The following is a 17,362-nucleotide window of genomic DNA, read 5'->3' as shown; positions in this document are numbered from 1 at the left end:
CAGGCACACAAGGTCTCCCTGTCTCTTCCAACCAGTGAAGGAAAAAAATAGCCAGTTTTCATCTCTCAGAATTTCTCAGGACATTTTTCAAACAAAGGAATTACTCATTTCTTCAGCTTGTCAGATCACACCTGGGTGCAAACGTTCCTGTTTACTACTTCCATAGCTTATGTGACCATCTTCTATATTTTAAGACAGGCCTGTTGTCTTTTAATCCATTCTGGTTGCTCATATACATGTCAGATCAAGGCTCGTTTGGGATAAAAAAAGTATAGTCTTTGTCGATCCTGGAAAGAATCATTACCTAAGTATGATTTTGCACAAACAGTTTTGCACAAACAATACGTAGATTAAGGTGTCATCGTTCTACAGGCAGCTGAGAGACTCAGTCATAAGAGGGCAGATTGGTAGAGACTCAAAGTTGCAAAACATGATCTCAGAAAGGCATAGATTTCATTATGTCTATTGAGGCAAAATAGACTGACAGCTGCAACTATCTGGTGGTGGTGGTGGTAGTGGTGGAAAATGCCATCAAGTCATGTCATAGCTGACTTATGGCAACCCCTGCTAGAGTTTTCAAGGCAAGAGACTAACAGAGGTAGTTTGCCATTGCCTGCCTCTGCAACCTTGGTCTTCATTTGAGGTCTCCCATCCACTTCCTACCCAAGCTTGGTTCTGCTTAGCTTCCAAAATCTAACGAGATCAGGCTTGCCTGGGCTATCAATGTCAGGGTTGCAACTACTTGCTTCTGACTAAAAATAATAGGGGGAGACCCAAATGGTGTTACTGTGAACAGTGAATGGAATGCTGATGAAATGAAAGCCAGGAAGAAGCTCAGAAGGCAGGAAAGCATTTCCCAGGTGGGGAAAAGCCAAGAAATAGTGCAAGGAGATGCACAAAATATCACTATGTATTCAGTACTCCTTGACACTCTGTTCTGGACAAATGCTGCAATTTGTACAAGAGATTTATAATAATAATAATTTTGATTTATATACCATTCTTCAGGGCAACTTAACACCCAATCAGAGCCGTTTACAAAGTATGTTATTGCTATCCCCACAATAAACACCCTGTGATGTGGGTGGGGCTGAGAGAGCTCTAAGAGAGCTGTGACAGACCCAAGGTCACCCAGCTGGCTTCAAGTGGAGGAGTGGGGGACCAAACCTGGCTCTTCAGATTACAGTCCCACTGCTCTTAACCTCTACACCAAGCTGGCTCGTTATGGTTGAATCCGCACTTACCGGCATAGCGCTAAACAGTCAGAATGATAGCATGGCGCGATTACATCATAAAACGCGCCAGGAAGGCACTATCATTCCGACTGTTTAGCACTGTGCTGGTAAGTGTGGATTCAGCCTATGATAAGATTTTGTTTTGTTTCCTCATGCACTTTTAACTCAAGACTTACAAGGTTTTCTCCCTCATCCGTGAGATCCATAGTCTATGCTGGTGAGATGATAACAAGAACAGTTATCTAAATATGTCTGCTTCTCATTTGTGCCAAAACACATTGTATATATAGATTCTGTTGGATGCATTCTGCAGTTTCAAGATATGAATATGCTTGAAGAGAATATTATATTAGTCACCTTTGGTATGAGATCCCTTATATACAACATGATTCATTTCGCATAACAGAGAATACTCTGTATAAGAGAGACACATTAAAACCACCCACTCGTGTTCTAGCAAACCCTTTGGATATCACGTCAAGTAAGAATATTGATTTTGATTTTAATAAATGTTTTGTTTCAAGTACGTTAAAGAAATATGAGGTCCTCAGTGGCTCCAAACCCACCAATATGTATGCAGCTGATTTTGAAAAGGAATACATTATTTTGAAACCTCCTTTTTCTACAATTTGGTATTATGGGTGATATTTTTATAATGCAGAGTGGGAAATAGTCAAAATTACAGCGTTTCTTTCTTTGAATTAATACAACCTTTTAAAAAATATCCTTACAATAAAGATTCAAGCTGTGTGTGGGGGTATATTTGTTTAAGAGAAACCAATCATAACTCTGTCTGATCGGATTGTTCTCACCATTATGATATGGAACCTCCTGTGAATCAGAATTTGTATTAAAAATAGAAAAGAGTCCAGTCGCACCTTTAAGACTAACCAACTTTACTGTAGCATAAGCTTTCGATACTCACAGTTCTCTTCTGATGCATCTGACAAAGAGAACTGTGATTCTTGAAAGCTTATGCTACAGTAAAGTTGGTTAGTCTTAAAGGTGCTACTGGGCTCTTTTCTATTTTTGCTACTACAGACTAACATGGCTAACTCCTCAGAATTTGTATTAATATTGCCATTTTTTTTAACATTGTGACTTTCGCAGGGGCTCTCCTTCAGATGTCATACTAGCAGCACGGGGGAGGGGGGAGCAATGGAATGTAATAGAGAAGATATTGTAAATGGAAAGAGGATCTCCGATAAGTATTTGTTGCTTGTCTTTTGAGAGCGCAAATGAGGCTTTAAACAAATATTGATCTACTTCAGAAAATACTGATTTTTGTGATCAATAACAATGCCACTGCCGAAGTAACATATTAGTGGTACAGAATTTTTAAGGAAAATAAATGGAGCTTTTTACATTATTGAATTCTATTCCTGATGCACCCCATCCCACCTTTTGCGTTGGTGAGTTGCTGTCCTTTCTTTGTGCTACTTCACACATTGGGTTTGAACACCTTGACATTCTGCAGGCAAAAGATGATCTTTCCTTGTCTTTCCTTTCCCTCATAACCCTTCACTGAAACCCAAAGATACACTGCTGGGGTTGGGGGACAAAAAGCTGCATGTGTTGAAATGCTGATGAGAAATATCCAGTGAGATCATCTCTCCTCCCTCTTTCTTAGTAGAATCTTAGTATAACTTTTGCATATAAAATGTGAATACAGAAAATGTATATTCAGCATGGGCCCTGGTACACATGCTAGGGAAAAGGATCGTTTACCAATCCCCATTTAGAATTGCTCATTCATTCATTCATTCATTCATTCATTCATTCATTCATTCATTCATTTATAGTCTGCCTTTCTCACTGAGACTCAAGGCGGATTACATAGCGTGAGATTAGTACAATCAGTATTGAGGACATTTCCATACAGTATCAAGGACATTTCCACAGCAATGTCATAGGATTTTACAAAGACGCAGCATTAGCAAGGATCCAATACAGAGTTGGAGAATTGCTGAAACAGAACATAATCAATTCTAGGACTGACATTAGACAACATGAAGCACAAGTAGTATAGGAGTACATATTCGAGCAACAGGTAATATGCAAGGCAACATAGTGGTGAAGTCTCTGGTCCCTAACTCATTAACAAAGCATCTGAGACCCCCCTCCCTACAATACTTCCCTCCTATCTGAGTAAAAAGCCTATTTGCATCATTTGCGGAAAGCCAGGAGAGTGGGGGCTTTCCTGACTGCCTTAGGCAGGCTGTTCCATAGGGTAGGGGCCACCACAGAGCAAGCCCATGTGCAGGCTGCTGTTGATTTTGCCCATGTGCAGCCTGGTACCTGCAAGAGACCCTGTTCAGATGAGCGAAGCTGCCATGGAGGGACATAAGGAGTAAGGCGATCTCGTAGGTATGCTGGGCCAAGGCTTGTTTGCCACATTGATCTGCTCACTCGCTACCATAATACTGCAGAATGGACACAATTGTGCTTTTTTTTGTTGTTCTTCATTTTTCCACTGCCAAAATGATTATGAAGTCCATATTTACCATCTAGAGAATTACTCTGTTCCTGGAAGTTATGCCAAAATGGCAGTATTTTTCTGCTCCTCTACTCTTGCTACAATACTCATGCTTGCATTGATACACACACATCCTTCTTGTTTACTTCCCTCCTACCACCCCATTCCACATCCAGCACCCTTCTTTTCACTCACACACACACACACACAGACACAGACACATACACACACACACATACACGCACATATTTTGGTTTGCGGACACACTTGTGGCATGACCTTTCAGTTATTCTCAAGAGAAATATTTAACAGACTAATTATCGACTGCTGCCTGTGATAATTTACACAATGGCACACTGTGGTGTTAAACATTGATTGCATTTAATTAAAATGAACCCAAATCATATAAGCACACAATCATGCCGCTTCCGGGAACTGCACATCTACAATGCTTAGTCAGCAAAACAATCATGACATGTCATAGTGAGTATCATACTGAACTACATAACTAAATGCTTATTTTCCAGAAAAACAACCAACATAGATTTCCGTAGGGGCACAGAAGACCAAAGCAGTGAAAGATCAATGCTCAGAGAAGTAATAATAACATTCAATTTATATGCCACCCTTCAGGACAATTTAACACCCTCTCAGACCAGTTTACAAAGTATGTTATTATTATCCCCACAACAAAACACCCTGTGAGGTGGGTGGGGCTGAGAGAGCTCCTAGAAGCTGTGACTGGCCCAAGGTCACCCAGCTGACTTCAAGCGGAGGAGCGGGGAATCGAACCCGGCTCTCCAGATTAGAGCCCTGCCACTCTTAACCACTACACCAAACTGGCTCTGGAAGGATGGAATGGAAGGATGCAAGATCAGTCATGGCGGATGCATACAATGGCATATGTCTGTTTGCCACTGTGTGATGTGTTGAGTGTACTGGACTGAGATATCCGACTCACTCTAAACTCATCGCAGGCAAAGAAGGGGATTTCAGTCGGTCTTACTTCCATGGGAAGCATTCAGCATCATTGTGCTCCCTGCAATGTGTAGATTCTGTAAGTGGCCTGCAGGCCATACCATGGCTTTTCTTTACCTACTCCAGACTTGTCCAAAGAGATGTTGCCCATCAACCCCATCCCTCCAAACCGTACAATGTAAAAGTTAAAGCGCTGATGCACAGCACTGAGGGCTTAACCACTCTCTAGCCCCCTGGGGTCATGCAGCTGTCGCTGGCAGGTTTGGGTGCTTCCGCCCATTGTTGGATGCTTCATGGCGCGTGCCTGTCTAATTGAACAACAAGCATCTAAACTGCACAGCCTCACCTAGGAGAACTTCACCAGCCCCTCAGGATCAGGCCAATTTATATAACCACGTCAACAGATGAGAAGCAAGGGGGAAAGGTCCCTTACCCCAACCAATCAGGGATCCAAAACATTGCTGCTCAGCCCTGAATCAATTGGCTCATCCCACATTGGGAGGGAAGGATGGGGAGCCAAACAACAAGTGATGGCCTCAGGATCAGGCCAGTTTGTATAACCACATCAACAGATGCAAAGCAAGGGGGGAAAGGTCCCTTACCCCAACCAATCAGGGATCCAAAACATTGCTGCTCAGCCCTGAATCAATTGGCTCATTCCACATTGGGAGGGAAGGATGGGGAGCCAAACAACAAGTGATGGCCTCAGGATCAGGCCAATTTGTATAACCACATCAACAGATGCAAAGCAAGGGGGGAAAGGTCCCTTACCCCAACCAATCAGGGACCCAAAACAGTGCTGCTTAGCCCTGAAGCAACTGGCTCATCCCACATTGGGAGGGAAGGATGGGGAGCCAAACAACAAGTGATGGTCTTTAAGTAGCTTTCTGTCTTCCCCCCCATCATTGGCTGCACTGTAGGAAGTGGCCTTTCCTCTTTCCTCATCTCCAAAATCTGGTGCTTCTAGTTCTCTGATGGGGATGGATGCAAAACTGCCAAAATTTAGGCAGAAATGTGCTTCTCTAATTTCAGTAGTTTCAGCCAAGTAGCCATGTCGGTCTGTAGCAGAAGAGCAAGATTTGAGTCCAGTAGCACCTTAAAGACAAACCCAATTTCCAGGGTCTGAGCCTTCAGGAGTCAGACTCCCAAGGGCTTGAGCCTCAAAAAAGTATACCCTGGAGATCTTACCGGTCTTTAAGGTGCTACTGGACTCAAATCTTGCTCTTCTAAATTTCTGTGAGATTTAATTCATATGTGCAACATCTTCGGTATTATCACCTTTTTCTGTTGCCTGAAGTTGTATTTTTAATGATACAACATTTAATAGAGTTGTAGCAAAACTCCCCAAAAGATTCTAATTCATTAAGATAAATCTTTGAGACCATGATTTTAAAAATGTCTATTTTGATAGATGTGACATGGAAGACTGGAAATTGCATGTTATCCTAGTGCAGCATAAATGGATAACTTGGTTAAGCTGCATCCTTAACAATACTTAACCTGCAAACTGACTTAATTAAACTTACTCTGTGTGATCCAAAGACAGTCAAGCGTATTTGTCCAATTGATTTTGGATATGGGATCCATAGATTAAGGCATTATTCAATATAAGGAAGGATGTGTAGGAGTTTCTATGAAAGTAGAATTTTTAAAAAGTACTTTGTAGCAAACTTCCACACAAATTCTCATCTCCAAAACATGAAAGTTAAGGAACCCAATGGGACCGATGCTGTTACTTCTTTGCACAGCAAGAAAGAGTGTCTAAAAAAACTCTTATTAATTAGCTTGTGCAGAAAATGTCAATTTTAAAGAAAATAATTAGGGAAAAGTCTATTTACAAAAAAGCCCTGTTGTTAGCATGCCAGCTAACTGCTCCCACAAGGAAATTGTTGTCTCTTTCTCTCTTATCTGAGCAGCAGATGTAATACAAGTAGACAACCCATGCTAAAGGGAAGCTGTGTTCCTGGAAGGTGGCATCCCGACTTTAAATTATATATGCCTTACAAATTTTTCGTTTAAAAGAAAGCAGTTCCATATGTATAGAAAGGAAACCTCTGTGTAGATTCAATTCTCTGTGAAGCTGCCCCCATGTCCTTTCTGGAATCCAAAGTCCGGGTGCAAAATAAGATGCTTAGACATTTTTTGCACTTTTTCTCTACAGCAGCTGCCCTCCCCTACCCAGAAAAAAGCCGTTCCTGAAGATCAGGAAATGGTTTGGCAGGGTGTGAGGGCATTCAGGTAGAAGGGAAACTGGCAAGGACCCTCCCCCCCACCAGGGTTGCTTGGTGAAGAGTGACTAGTCTCTGGATATAGTATTTTTGTATGTGATTGGAACTTCTAATTAATTGAACTACACTGCAGTGAAATTAAGAACTCAAAAAGTATAGGAATCGCTTAGCAGTAAGATACACTCTCTCTGAGTGTGTCTGTGTGTGTGTATGTGGTGATGTCCAGATGTTTTCCCACACAGAATCATAGGGTTGGAAGGGGTCTCTAGGGTCATCTAGTCCTACCTCCTGCACAATGCAGGAAATTCACAACTATCTTCTCTCCCCACACCCCCAGTGACCGCTGCCCCATGCCCAGAAGATGGCAAAACACTGTCAGGATCCCTAGCCAATCTGGCCTGAGGAAAATTGCTTGCTGACCCCAAAGTGGCGATCGGCATTAGCCAGAGTCACAAGAACTAAGCATTGATGTAACCTTTCCTGCCCTCCCTCTCATGATCTGCCCAGGTTCACAGAATCAGCATTGCTGTCAGGTGGCCATCTAGCCCCTGTTTTAAAACCTCTAAAGAAGGAGAGCCCACCACCACCCACCACATGGTACAACATCCATTGATTTTCAAAATTGGGCAGGTAAAGGTCGTAATTTAACCTGTGTTTTGTGTGTGTTAAGAGTATACGTCTGGATATAGGAGTAGGGTTGCGAGGCCTGCACCTGTAAATCCTGGGAGATTTAGGGGGCACAGCACTTCCAGCTGATGCTCTAAGGAGCCCCTCCTCACCCTCCACAATGTATGTGATAGAAACACAGAGATCCAGAAAAGCTGTTCCTAAAGCATCACTCAAACATGATGTCACTACCGCCGCTGGGTGCCATTTCCCGCCCCCTTTTATCCCATCATGACCATCATCAGGGGCAGGGAGGTGAGTGTAGCGGCAGGCAAATGCCTGCCGGGTGGAGGGGCAGGTGGCAAGCCTATGCACGGCTGAAGTGAAGTGGTTGTGGGTCAGGAACTGAGCTTCCAAACATAGGCAATGCTTCAAGGCAATGAACCTGCTCTTTCAGAAGCACCGCAGCCCCCATCAAGATAGGCAAACTCCTCATTCCCTGAGCAGCTTCTCCATTGACCAATAGCACCTCGGTTTTGTCTGGACTGAGCTTCCGTTTCTTGGTCTTTATCAGTTTGACTATCTGTCCACCTGTGAGTGAACAGTTTGCATGTTTTGTCATTAAAAAAAAGGAAATTCCACTTGCATTATCACATGCAGCTGCTCCTCAAATGCTGCCATCCTGTCTGCTGCTTGCCAGTTGCAAGTGCACAGTAAACATTTCACAATTACTGACTTAGAGTTCTAAGGTGTGTTCCTTTATAGTATTTTAGTGTTTCTTAATGGTAAAGATTGAGAAAAGAACAGGGGAGGGGTTCTTGCCCTGAAAACCCCACTAGGGGTAGCCATAAGTCAGCGATGACTTTAGGGCACTCTTCACCGCCAATGGTAAAAGCAAGCAAATGGTACAATTAACACATGCATGTTCTCACACTGATTCATGGGAATTATAGAGATTATTCCTGACACACAAACACACAACACTTTGTGTACACCAAATCCTTGTGGCTAAAAAGAGAAAGAGAATCCATGATGCGATTCCCCGCTGAGAAGAGCAGTGGGGGGAATACTCTTTCTCCCTCACCCTCTTGCAAAAAGCTGCCCTGGGTTTCCTGCCTCCTGTTACACACACACACACACACACACACACCGAGTTCCTGGAGGAAAAGCCAAACTGAGGCTTTTTGCAAGAGATGGAGAGAAAATCCCTCTCATCACTCTTCTCCCAGCAGAGATCACATCAAGCAGCTGTTCTTCGTAAGACTACACTACCCAGGGAACCTTGCACAACCCGACAAGTGAAAAACATGTGGCAGGTGTCTCATGTAGTTTGACTCTTAGTTGGATTAATTCGTCTGTCTTTCAGAAGTCACAAAGTATGGAATTGGACAAAATTTTCAAGATATAATGATAGAAGCTGTTATTGATAAGCAGTAGCACTGTCAGAGCCAGACTTGGTGTGAAAATTGAGGGAGCTACACTCTCTAGCTTGGGTGGCCAGGATAGGCTCTTGCTAGCAAGCCCTATTGACTACAATCAAACTTCTGAGAAAATGCATAGAATTGGGTTATACTATACTATGGAGTGGGCTGACACAGTCTTGCTGAATATTCATTTGTGTTTTGAAATATGCAATACTCTCTAATGGGTAGGTGGGATAGGGCCATTAAGTCTAGAAAAGAAGCTTACCTAACTAATGATAAAGGTGAGAAATTCACTTAGTCTGTGCCTAAAGTGTTATTCAAGGAGTACTTAATGGAAAGTTGCCTTGATGATCTTTCCTAATGGACCATATTTAGGTAGATAAGAAACATGTTCAAGATTTACTTCATATTTGTATGCACTTGTTAGTGTCGTTTTTAATTCTGCACAAACTAGCAATCTAAATGGGCCATTCACAAAACAGGTAGGTTGGCTTAACTTTTCACTAGACATGGGCACGATCGGGAAAAAAATACCGATCAAGTTGATCGTGGATCTGCGCTGGCAACGACCCCAGATCACCGATTCACTCCGATAAAGTCCTGTTTCCGATCTGGGATCAGGGAGGCCAAAGTGGAGGGGCACCCCCCCCACACACACACATTTAGAGCAGGGGGGGGAGTTTTTAACCCGGCGACGAGCCGCCTCCCCTCAGGGTGGGGACGTTTTCTCACACACACACACATGCACACACGCACTTAGAGCAGAGGGGGGGGGAAGTTTTTAACCCGTCCCTGCCTCTCCAAATAGAGAGAGAGACACCCCATCAACAAGTTTCAGCCAGCTTTTAAAAAAAAGCAGGGATAGAATCCTCCATTCCTCCCCACTGGATTTTAAAAGCAAACAGCCAGTCTTCCAAAAGTATATTTTAAACAGGAAGAAAGTAAAACCAGGATCCACACGGATCCTCACGGATCCTATGGTTTTTTAAATAGGAAAAACACAAATGAAACATCAAATCACATATCAACTTTTTGCAAAAAGCAAGCACTGGGCTGAGAAGCCAGGAGGAAAGAGATATCTCTTTTCAGTGTTAACTCTTTCAACGCACTGAATGAACTCAGGAGAGGAACGCAAAACAGCTTCAGTTGATAGCTGCTCTCAAAGCCAGGGTTTTTTTGTTTTCATTCAGTGTGGTGAAAGAGTTAACTCTTTCAACGCACTGAATGTACTCAGGAGGAGCGCAAAACAGCTTCTGCTGATAGCCGCACTCAAAGCCAGGGGTTTTTGTTTTCTCTCTCTCTTAACCCCTCCCTCTCCCAATCACTTTGCTTATATTTTTCTCAGGAAGCCACCTTTTCACTCACAACTGTTTGCTTTTCCTCACTAGGGGAAATATTATCAAGTTTCAAACGGAGCTCAGGCATTCCCCTGCCTCCGTTGCCAGGGGAATAGATTGTTGGCGCCTGAATGTCTAGCTTCCCAATCCTATCATGATCACCTCGGTCCAGCCCCCTCCCGCCTGCTGGATCGTTTGCAGTGGAAGACAATGATCCACCAGGTCACGATCGGGAGATTGCCATTATCGTGGGTTTTTTTTTATCGTAATGCAGATTGTGCCCATCTCTACTTTTCACACAGTGGTATTGATTTCAAAGCTAACAAGGCTTTGATTGTAAGCTATGGGGACTGTGTGGTGATATTGCTATATTTCATAACGGGGCTAAACTATGCAGAGAATGAACAAAACAAAAAGATGATTATTGGAGAGAAAACTTGAAATGGTGTTTTCTTGCTAAATGTATATACGTTAAGTAGGGGAAGACTACAATAATCAACCAGGTTTTTTGCCTTCAGCCTATCTGAGGCCATGTGGGTTGGAGCCTGACTACTAGTCCGAAAAGGAAAGGCTGTTTGCAGGAGTTCTGGGGTGTGTTTTCCTGGAAAAGGTGAGAGGCTCAAAGGAGAACCCTATCAAATAAACCTTGTGAAAATAGATGTTGAGCTGTTGTTGAATTGTTGGGAACAGATGTTCTTTTCATATACCTCTCAAATAGGTAGTTAAAAAAATCTGAATCTTAATTTCATATCCTACTTGAACTATGTGAAATGGATCCCATTCTCTATAAAGCTTTCATGTTTTCTAACTATCAATAAATATACTCTAATTTAGGGGAAATGAAAATATCAAAGAAAACACTATTTTGCATGACACATCATTACTCTTTTCCAATACCGAAGTATATTGGATGCACTCAAATCTAAGATACTATGTTGTTATTAGATTATTTGTTTGTATAGATCTTTTTTGCTCGATTGATTCTTTTCTAATATCTGCAGCTATTTTTGCTTTTGCTCAAGTGTGTGCATCTTTTTTCTTCCTTTTGTTTGCCTGGTTTTCTGCAGTTTTTATCTCTATGGCAGGATTTCAATCGTCTATCTTCATTTTTTTAATGCTAAATTCTGTTGCTACTTTTTCATCTATTTTGCTTCTGCCATTAAAATCAATATTTATATGGATCATAAATATATGTTTAGGCATGGTATCACTAGAGGGCAGCATTGATTAAATTAGTGTACTAAACAGTAGGCGCATGACCTTGCCTCTTTAAAAGCACAAGAACCTTTTGTGTATAAACTAAATTATTTCCTGCTGTACCTAAATAATTTTGCATTTTAGGTTTATCTGCTATGTTGTCTGCATAACAGGTCTGCCTTTATAATTTTGCTTTCTAAATGCACATATGGGAATACTTGCATAGCTGAGGCCAGATGGGAGAAACGTTATTGTTTTTGTATGATGGCAGTGTGATCAGTAAACATTTAGAAGGTATTTTACATCCATTTTGATAAATTTGAAGGTGTTGACTTATTTGTTCTTATTGACTTGCAGGTCTCCTGACAAATGCAGCAACAGAGGAGCCTTGTAGAAGTTTTTAGGCTCTGCGGGGGCTACATTCCCTAATCAAGTTTCACTGCTGTGGATCATCATACATTCTATGTCATCAGTCCGACTGTCTGTTTCTCTGTATTTCATGAAAGACAGCATAATTCTACATCATGAGCTAAAGTCTGTTCTACCGTACTCAAGAGCACTGGACTTAAGGAATAAGAGGTATAAGAGAAATGCTTGGGCATTAGCAATACAAAAACAACCCCCCTCCCAAAAAAATCAGTTCATGGTTAACGTCTCATCTGTGTTCCGCACCACTGCTGGACTTGATCAGTTCTCAGGTTTTAATCTGAAGAATCAGCCACAGTGGAGAGAGTTTTCATCCCAATCAGCCTTAGAGAAGACTGCTTTTGTCTACAGGAGGACAGACACTAAGGTGCAAAGGAGAAGTCTCTTCTTGTGCCCTAGACTGCCTGAATTGCTTTTATTTTCTTATGTTTCAGTATATACAATAGACCAAAGAGCAAAAATCTATTTTAAAGTGGACAAATGGGACTGTTAACAGAGTTATTTGGGTTCAGCGGCATGGGGGCCACACTCCGCGAATACAGCTCACGAAGGGCTGCAGCGTTACTGACCGGCAGAAGTCTTTATGGATTACTGCAGAAAACGCTGGAACTGCTCTTAGGAAAAAATACACTAAAGCCCGCAATGGAACATGGAGAGAGAAGGATCGTTCTTCAACAACGAAACAGAACTTTGATTAGAAACGACACAAACTGTCTACGCACCACCTTTACTCCTCTGTGCTTAGATTGACTTCTCGTACTAAAATCATTTTGAGTTTAACCAGTTCAACATGCCTCTTCTATGGTTCCATTTTTTTGATCGTTAAAAGTTGGATAATACAGTATTTGCAAAGAGCATGTTTGGTCATTTGTGGCCTATGTCTCATCTGACACACCATTTAGCACCAGAAAGCAAATCCGAGTTGGGGGGGGGGGGGAGTAACACTTGTTTGAAAGAGATCATTAAATGTATTTTGAAAAGCCTAAAGTTATATATTTAACAGTTTTTATATGTTGTATATTTGTAGAAAATCCTATTTAACAATTAACGTGGAAACTCTGGCGGTCATGAAAAAAAAAGAACGACTCAGAGTTAAGTTGTTGTTTTATTACTTCAGTTGTCTCTGAAGTGACTGGTGTAGTTTGCTTTCCTCCATTGGGACATTCTGGATGTAAAGCATGACCAGAGAGGACTCTGTAGAAAAAGCAAAGAATAATGTTGTTTATATTACATAAATGCATTCAACCATTGCACTGTTGGAAGGCTTTCTCTCTCTCTCTCTCTTTCTTTCTCTCTCTCCCCATTCTCTCTCTCTCTCTCTCTTCTTCTTCTTCTTCTTCTTTTTGAGGAGGGGTGTCATTATATACCAGTAAAACAGTATAAAATATTTTAATCATTTGCTTTCCATACTGAGTTATGTTTTTCTTTCTTTCTGTCCTTCCCCACCTTTTCCAATTTGGTTAAAAAAAAAAAAAACAGGCCATTCCTTGATCTAGATGTAGTTTCTTTTTTCTTTTACCTCATCTTTCAGAAAGCCCCCTTCTTCGATGCTTTAGAATAGAGAAAATTTAGAGTGCTATTTAAGAAACAAGAAAAGGAAAGGAGAAACAAAAAAAATTCCAAATGTACCTTTTTGTCTATAATCTGGCTCATAGTGGTATCAACAAATGGTCTTTCCTCCATCCCCGCAAATATTTGCCAATGTGAAACTTTCTCCCAATGCCCACTGTAGTATACTACCTAAATACTCCAATTAACTTTTAGTATTATGCTAGTTCTATGCTACTAAAGAAACAAAATATATAGGGACTGTTCAAGCAACCATAGATAAGAGGTATGAAGAAGAAAAAAAGTTCATTTGTTTAAGACCTCTTCCAATTTTCAGGATTATTTTAATGCACAGATCGAGGAAACCATGAATTATAGGTGACAGTGTCTATGAATAAAACATGTGCGTAAATGGTCTTATTTCATCGTGAGGGTTTTGAGCAGTGTCCAAGTAGCAATTAAAGCCCAGCCACTTGAAAAGTGTTATGAACTGACTGCACTATAAATGACCAATGCCGGATCTAAAGTGTCATGCAATAAAATATGGTAAATACTTCACCTGTATTACAAGAATTGGAGACCAGATCCCTCATTCCACTAAGTTTGGGTTTTGTTTTGATTTATTTTGGAAGGGAGTGTAGTAGCCTTATTTAGTAAATACTGAACAAAATTAAAATGTTTCAGCATTTTTGTTGCTTTACAATATTCAGTTTTTGTGTTGGTTCAGCTAAATTATGAAAAAAAAATAAAGAAAATCCTTTTATAAGTGATACCTTTGTTAAGTGCTCATGGCATGAGAGAGAATTTCTTACAACAGCCGGGAGGGAACGAGATGTGAAGGTTTCTAAAAGGTTAATGAATTATATTTTATATGAAAATGAGACTGTGCTTTTGGATTTTGTTCTATGTCGAGACTACAACTTTCTCCTTAATGGCTTTCAACACAGAGATATGTTTGGAAGTTGCGGCTGATGTATGGGTTAAAATGATTGGTTAGTTGGATCTGTTCTAATGAAGGAGAGATTATGGGTACTTAAGTCCCTTCAATTAAAAAAAAGAATTAAAATTTGCATCATCATGAATTAGACCTCAGCTGATGACCACAATTTCAGGAGTACAAATCTGCAGGTTTCCCATGCTTACTGGTGATGATGATAGATGCAGAGGAGTTAGCCGTGTTAGTCTGTAGTAGCAAAATCAAAAAGAGTCCAGTAGCACCTTTAAGACTAACCACTTTATTGTAGCATAAGCTTTCGAGAATCACAGTTCTCTGACGAACTGTGCATCTGACGAAGAGAGCTGTGATTCTCTAAAGCTTATGCTACAATAAAGTTGGTTAGTCTTAAAGGTGCTACTGGTGATGATGAAACGTTTTTCATATGTGCCGTGAAAGCTCAGGATTTCTTTTCAAAAGATGGCTCTGGGAAATAAATGTTCTCTGTCCTACAGACTGTAGGTAATATCTTTAACAAAATATACTGGTTCTTTCACTGTTGCAGGTTTTCAAACTCGGAATATAGCAGCTGAAAGAAAAAGGATTTTCCATGTTTTTTACAGGCCTATCTTGTTAAAGAAATAGTTTGCTCCAAGAATGAAGAAGATTACGTGACCGTTCTGTGGTTGATCTGGCTTTATCTAGAACAGTAGCATTGGGTTTGAAGGTCAAACCATTTATAATTTTGCATCATAAGTTGTGCTGATTTTTTTAACCCCCAACCTATTAAACACATGATGGCGGAAAGTGCCATCAAGTTTCAACCATCTCACAGTGACCCCACAGGGTTTTGAAGGCAAGAGAGAGTCCAATATCTGCTTTATTGAATTTCTTAAACAGCTCTGCCTTGGTGTGCATCTGCCCCCATTCTTCTGTTCATTTTACTTTCTAAAGTGGGTGATATGCAGTATGAAGGCACAGAGAACCCTCAGTCTTAAGAATGGAACTAAATACTTAATACATCTTCCTGCTCTGCAAGTCTGGAGTTCATTGGCGTCCTAATAAAATATCAATAAAGAATAAACTTATCCTTATAAATAAGAATAAAAGATAAAAAAGGATGAATGAAGCAGCTGAGATAAGGACCAAAACAGATGCCATGTTAGGAGTTACATAATCGGAGCTCCCAAGTGTTTTTCCCCCTTTTAAAATTACTTTAGGATCCTGTTTGAGATAAGGAACACAGGGAAAGGGAGGTTTAACCCTTCCTCTATAACCTTTTCATATCCTGAGACAATCCTTTGGAGTTGCTGTTTGGACCCCAGGAGCAAACGTACAGAGAAACTACAGCATGTCCCGTCTGTGTCCCAGTGGTGAAAATAGCAGATGCAATGGGCCATTTCAGGTCAAGAAAACAGTCTGTGGGAATACATTAATCCGCTCACCTGTGCACTTAAAGACTGAATCCAAATCAGGATTGGCTGCTGTTAAAAAGAAAAATGCTTAGGAATACTGATCATGGAATTTCCAGTGTCACATCTGTTTTGGCCCTGAGAAACACTCCAATGTGCTCTAATTAGAGATGAATTTCAGCCTAGTTTATCTGACAGCAGCCCCGGGCCAGTTCCATAGGCAGCTCTTTCCAAACTGTGTCTCCAGCATGTGAAATAACCGAATGAAGAGCCAGTCATTGCTTGGCCTTATCAACTACAATGTGTGTCTCTGCAGTGCACTGAATTATATTAACAGGGCAGACAATATTTATTCCATTTCTATACTGACATACTTTGGCTTTAGATACTGAAAGAGCTATATTTTTATTTCCTCATATCGTCTCATAGGGCCAAGCTACACATGACGAATGACACTTGAACGGCAAGTGGATTGAGTGGAGGGCAAGTGAACAGGGAGAAATACACTTGCCATTCAAGTGTCATTCGTCATGTGTAGCTTGGCCCTCAGTGTTGTGAACTTCTTTACAAGGGGCAAATTCAGAAAGATTTCAGGTTTATCAGAATGTGTTTTCAGACATGAGAGATATTTAAGAGAGAGACTGCAAGACATACTTTTTTTGACTGCTAACTTGGGCCATTTCCACACGGCTTACCTTCCCTCGGAACAACCCGGAACATCACGCAAAAAACATAGAAGAACTTCCATGTTTTTTGCGCGATGTTCCGAGTCATTCTAAGGGAAGGTAAGCCATGTGGAAACAGCCTTGGTTGACTAGCCTACCATGATAGTTTTGAAATGATTCTACGCTATAAACTAGAGGCAGAGATGAAATCATGTTGTAATAAAAATTAATGCAAGTCAACCTAACCCTTCATAATTGAAACTTTAAAAGATATATTATTATTATTATCCCCACAACAATCACCCTGTAAGGTAGGTGCAGCTGAGAGGGCTCTGAGAAGCTGTGACTGACCCAAAGTCACCCAGGAGTGGGGAATCCCCAGGAGTGTGGAATCAAACTTGGTTCTCCAGATTATAGTCCTGCCACTCTTAACCACTACACCAAACTGGCTCTCTTCTGGTCTATAATTCTGTTCCTGGGTGGGCAGGGATCCACAGACCATAATAAACAGCACACAGGACAAAATGGGGGTCTGCAATAGGTGGAAGGAATTGGCAGAAATCTCTCCCTTTCTTCCACTGACACAGGAGCCCTTCTGTCTTTGGAAAGGGACCATAAGATAAAAGCCAATACTGGAATACCACAGCCTTTTTTAAAAAAATGATTTGTTTATTATTTATTTCATTTGCATTAATTATAGTCTGCCTTTCTCTCTGGCACTCATGGTGGGTTACACAGAGTAAGTCAATACAATCAACAGAATGGGAATTCCAATAAACAATCCAATAGGATTTGGATTGTAGAAATCCAGAACCACCCAGACATTTGAAAACAGAACTGAAGCAAAGCATAACTAATTACATACTGTGTTAAATTATGCAAAAAGGACATAATAA

General features: G+C 41.0%; 1 protein-coding gene across 1 annotated transcript in view; it reads left to right on the top strand.

Moving 5' to 3' along the window:
* The window catches only part of TAFA5 (TAFA chemokine like family member 5), a 484,368-nt gene extending 471,261 nt beyond the window's left edge, over positions 1 to 13,107 (top strand). The window contains exon 4 of the mRNA XM_054987721.1: positions 11,839 to 13,107. Coding sequence (XP_054843696.1) covers positions 11,839 to 11,847 — 9 coding nt within the window. The 3' untranslated portion in view covers positions 11,848 to 13,107. The remainder of the gene's footprint in view (positions 1 to 11,838) is intronic.
* Positions 13,108 to 17,362: the final 4,255 nt, after the last annotated feature.

The sequence above is a fragment of the Eublepharis macularius genome, chromosome 9 (assembly GCF_028583425.1).
Source record: "Eublepharis macularius isolate TG4126 chromosome 9, MPM_Emac_v1.0, whole genome shotgun sequence".
NCBI lineage: Eukaryota > Metazoa > Chordata > Lepidosauria > Squamata > Eublepharidae > Eublepharis > Eublepharis macularius.
This window is presented reverse-complemented; position numbering and strand designations above follow the sequence as displayed.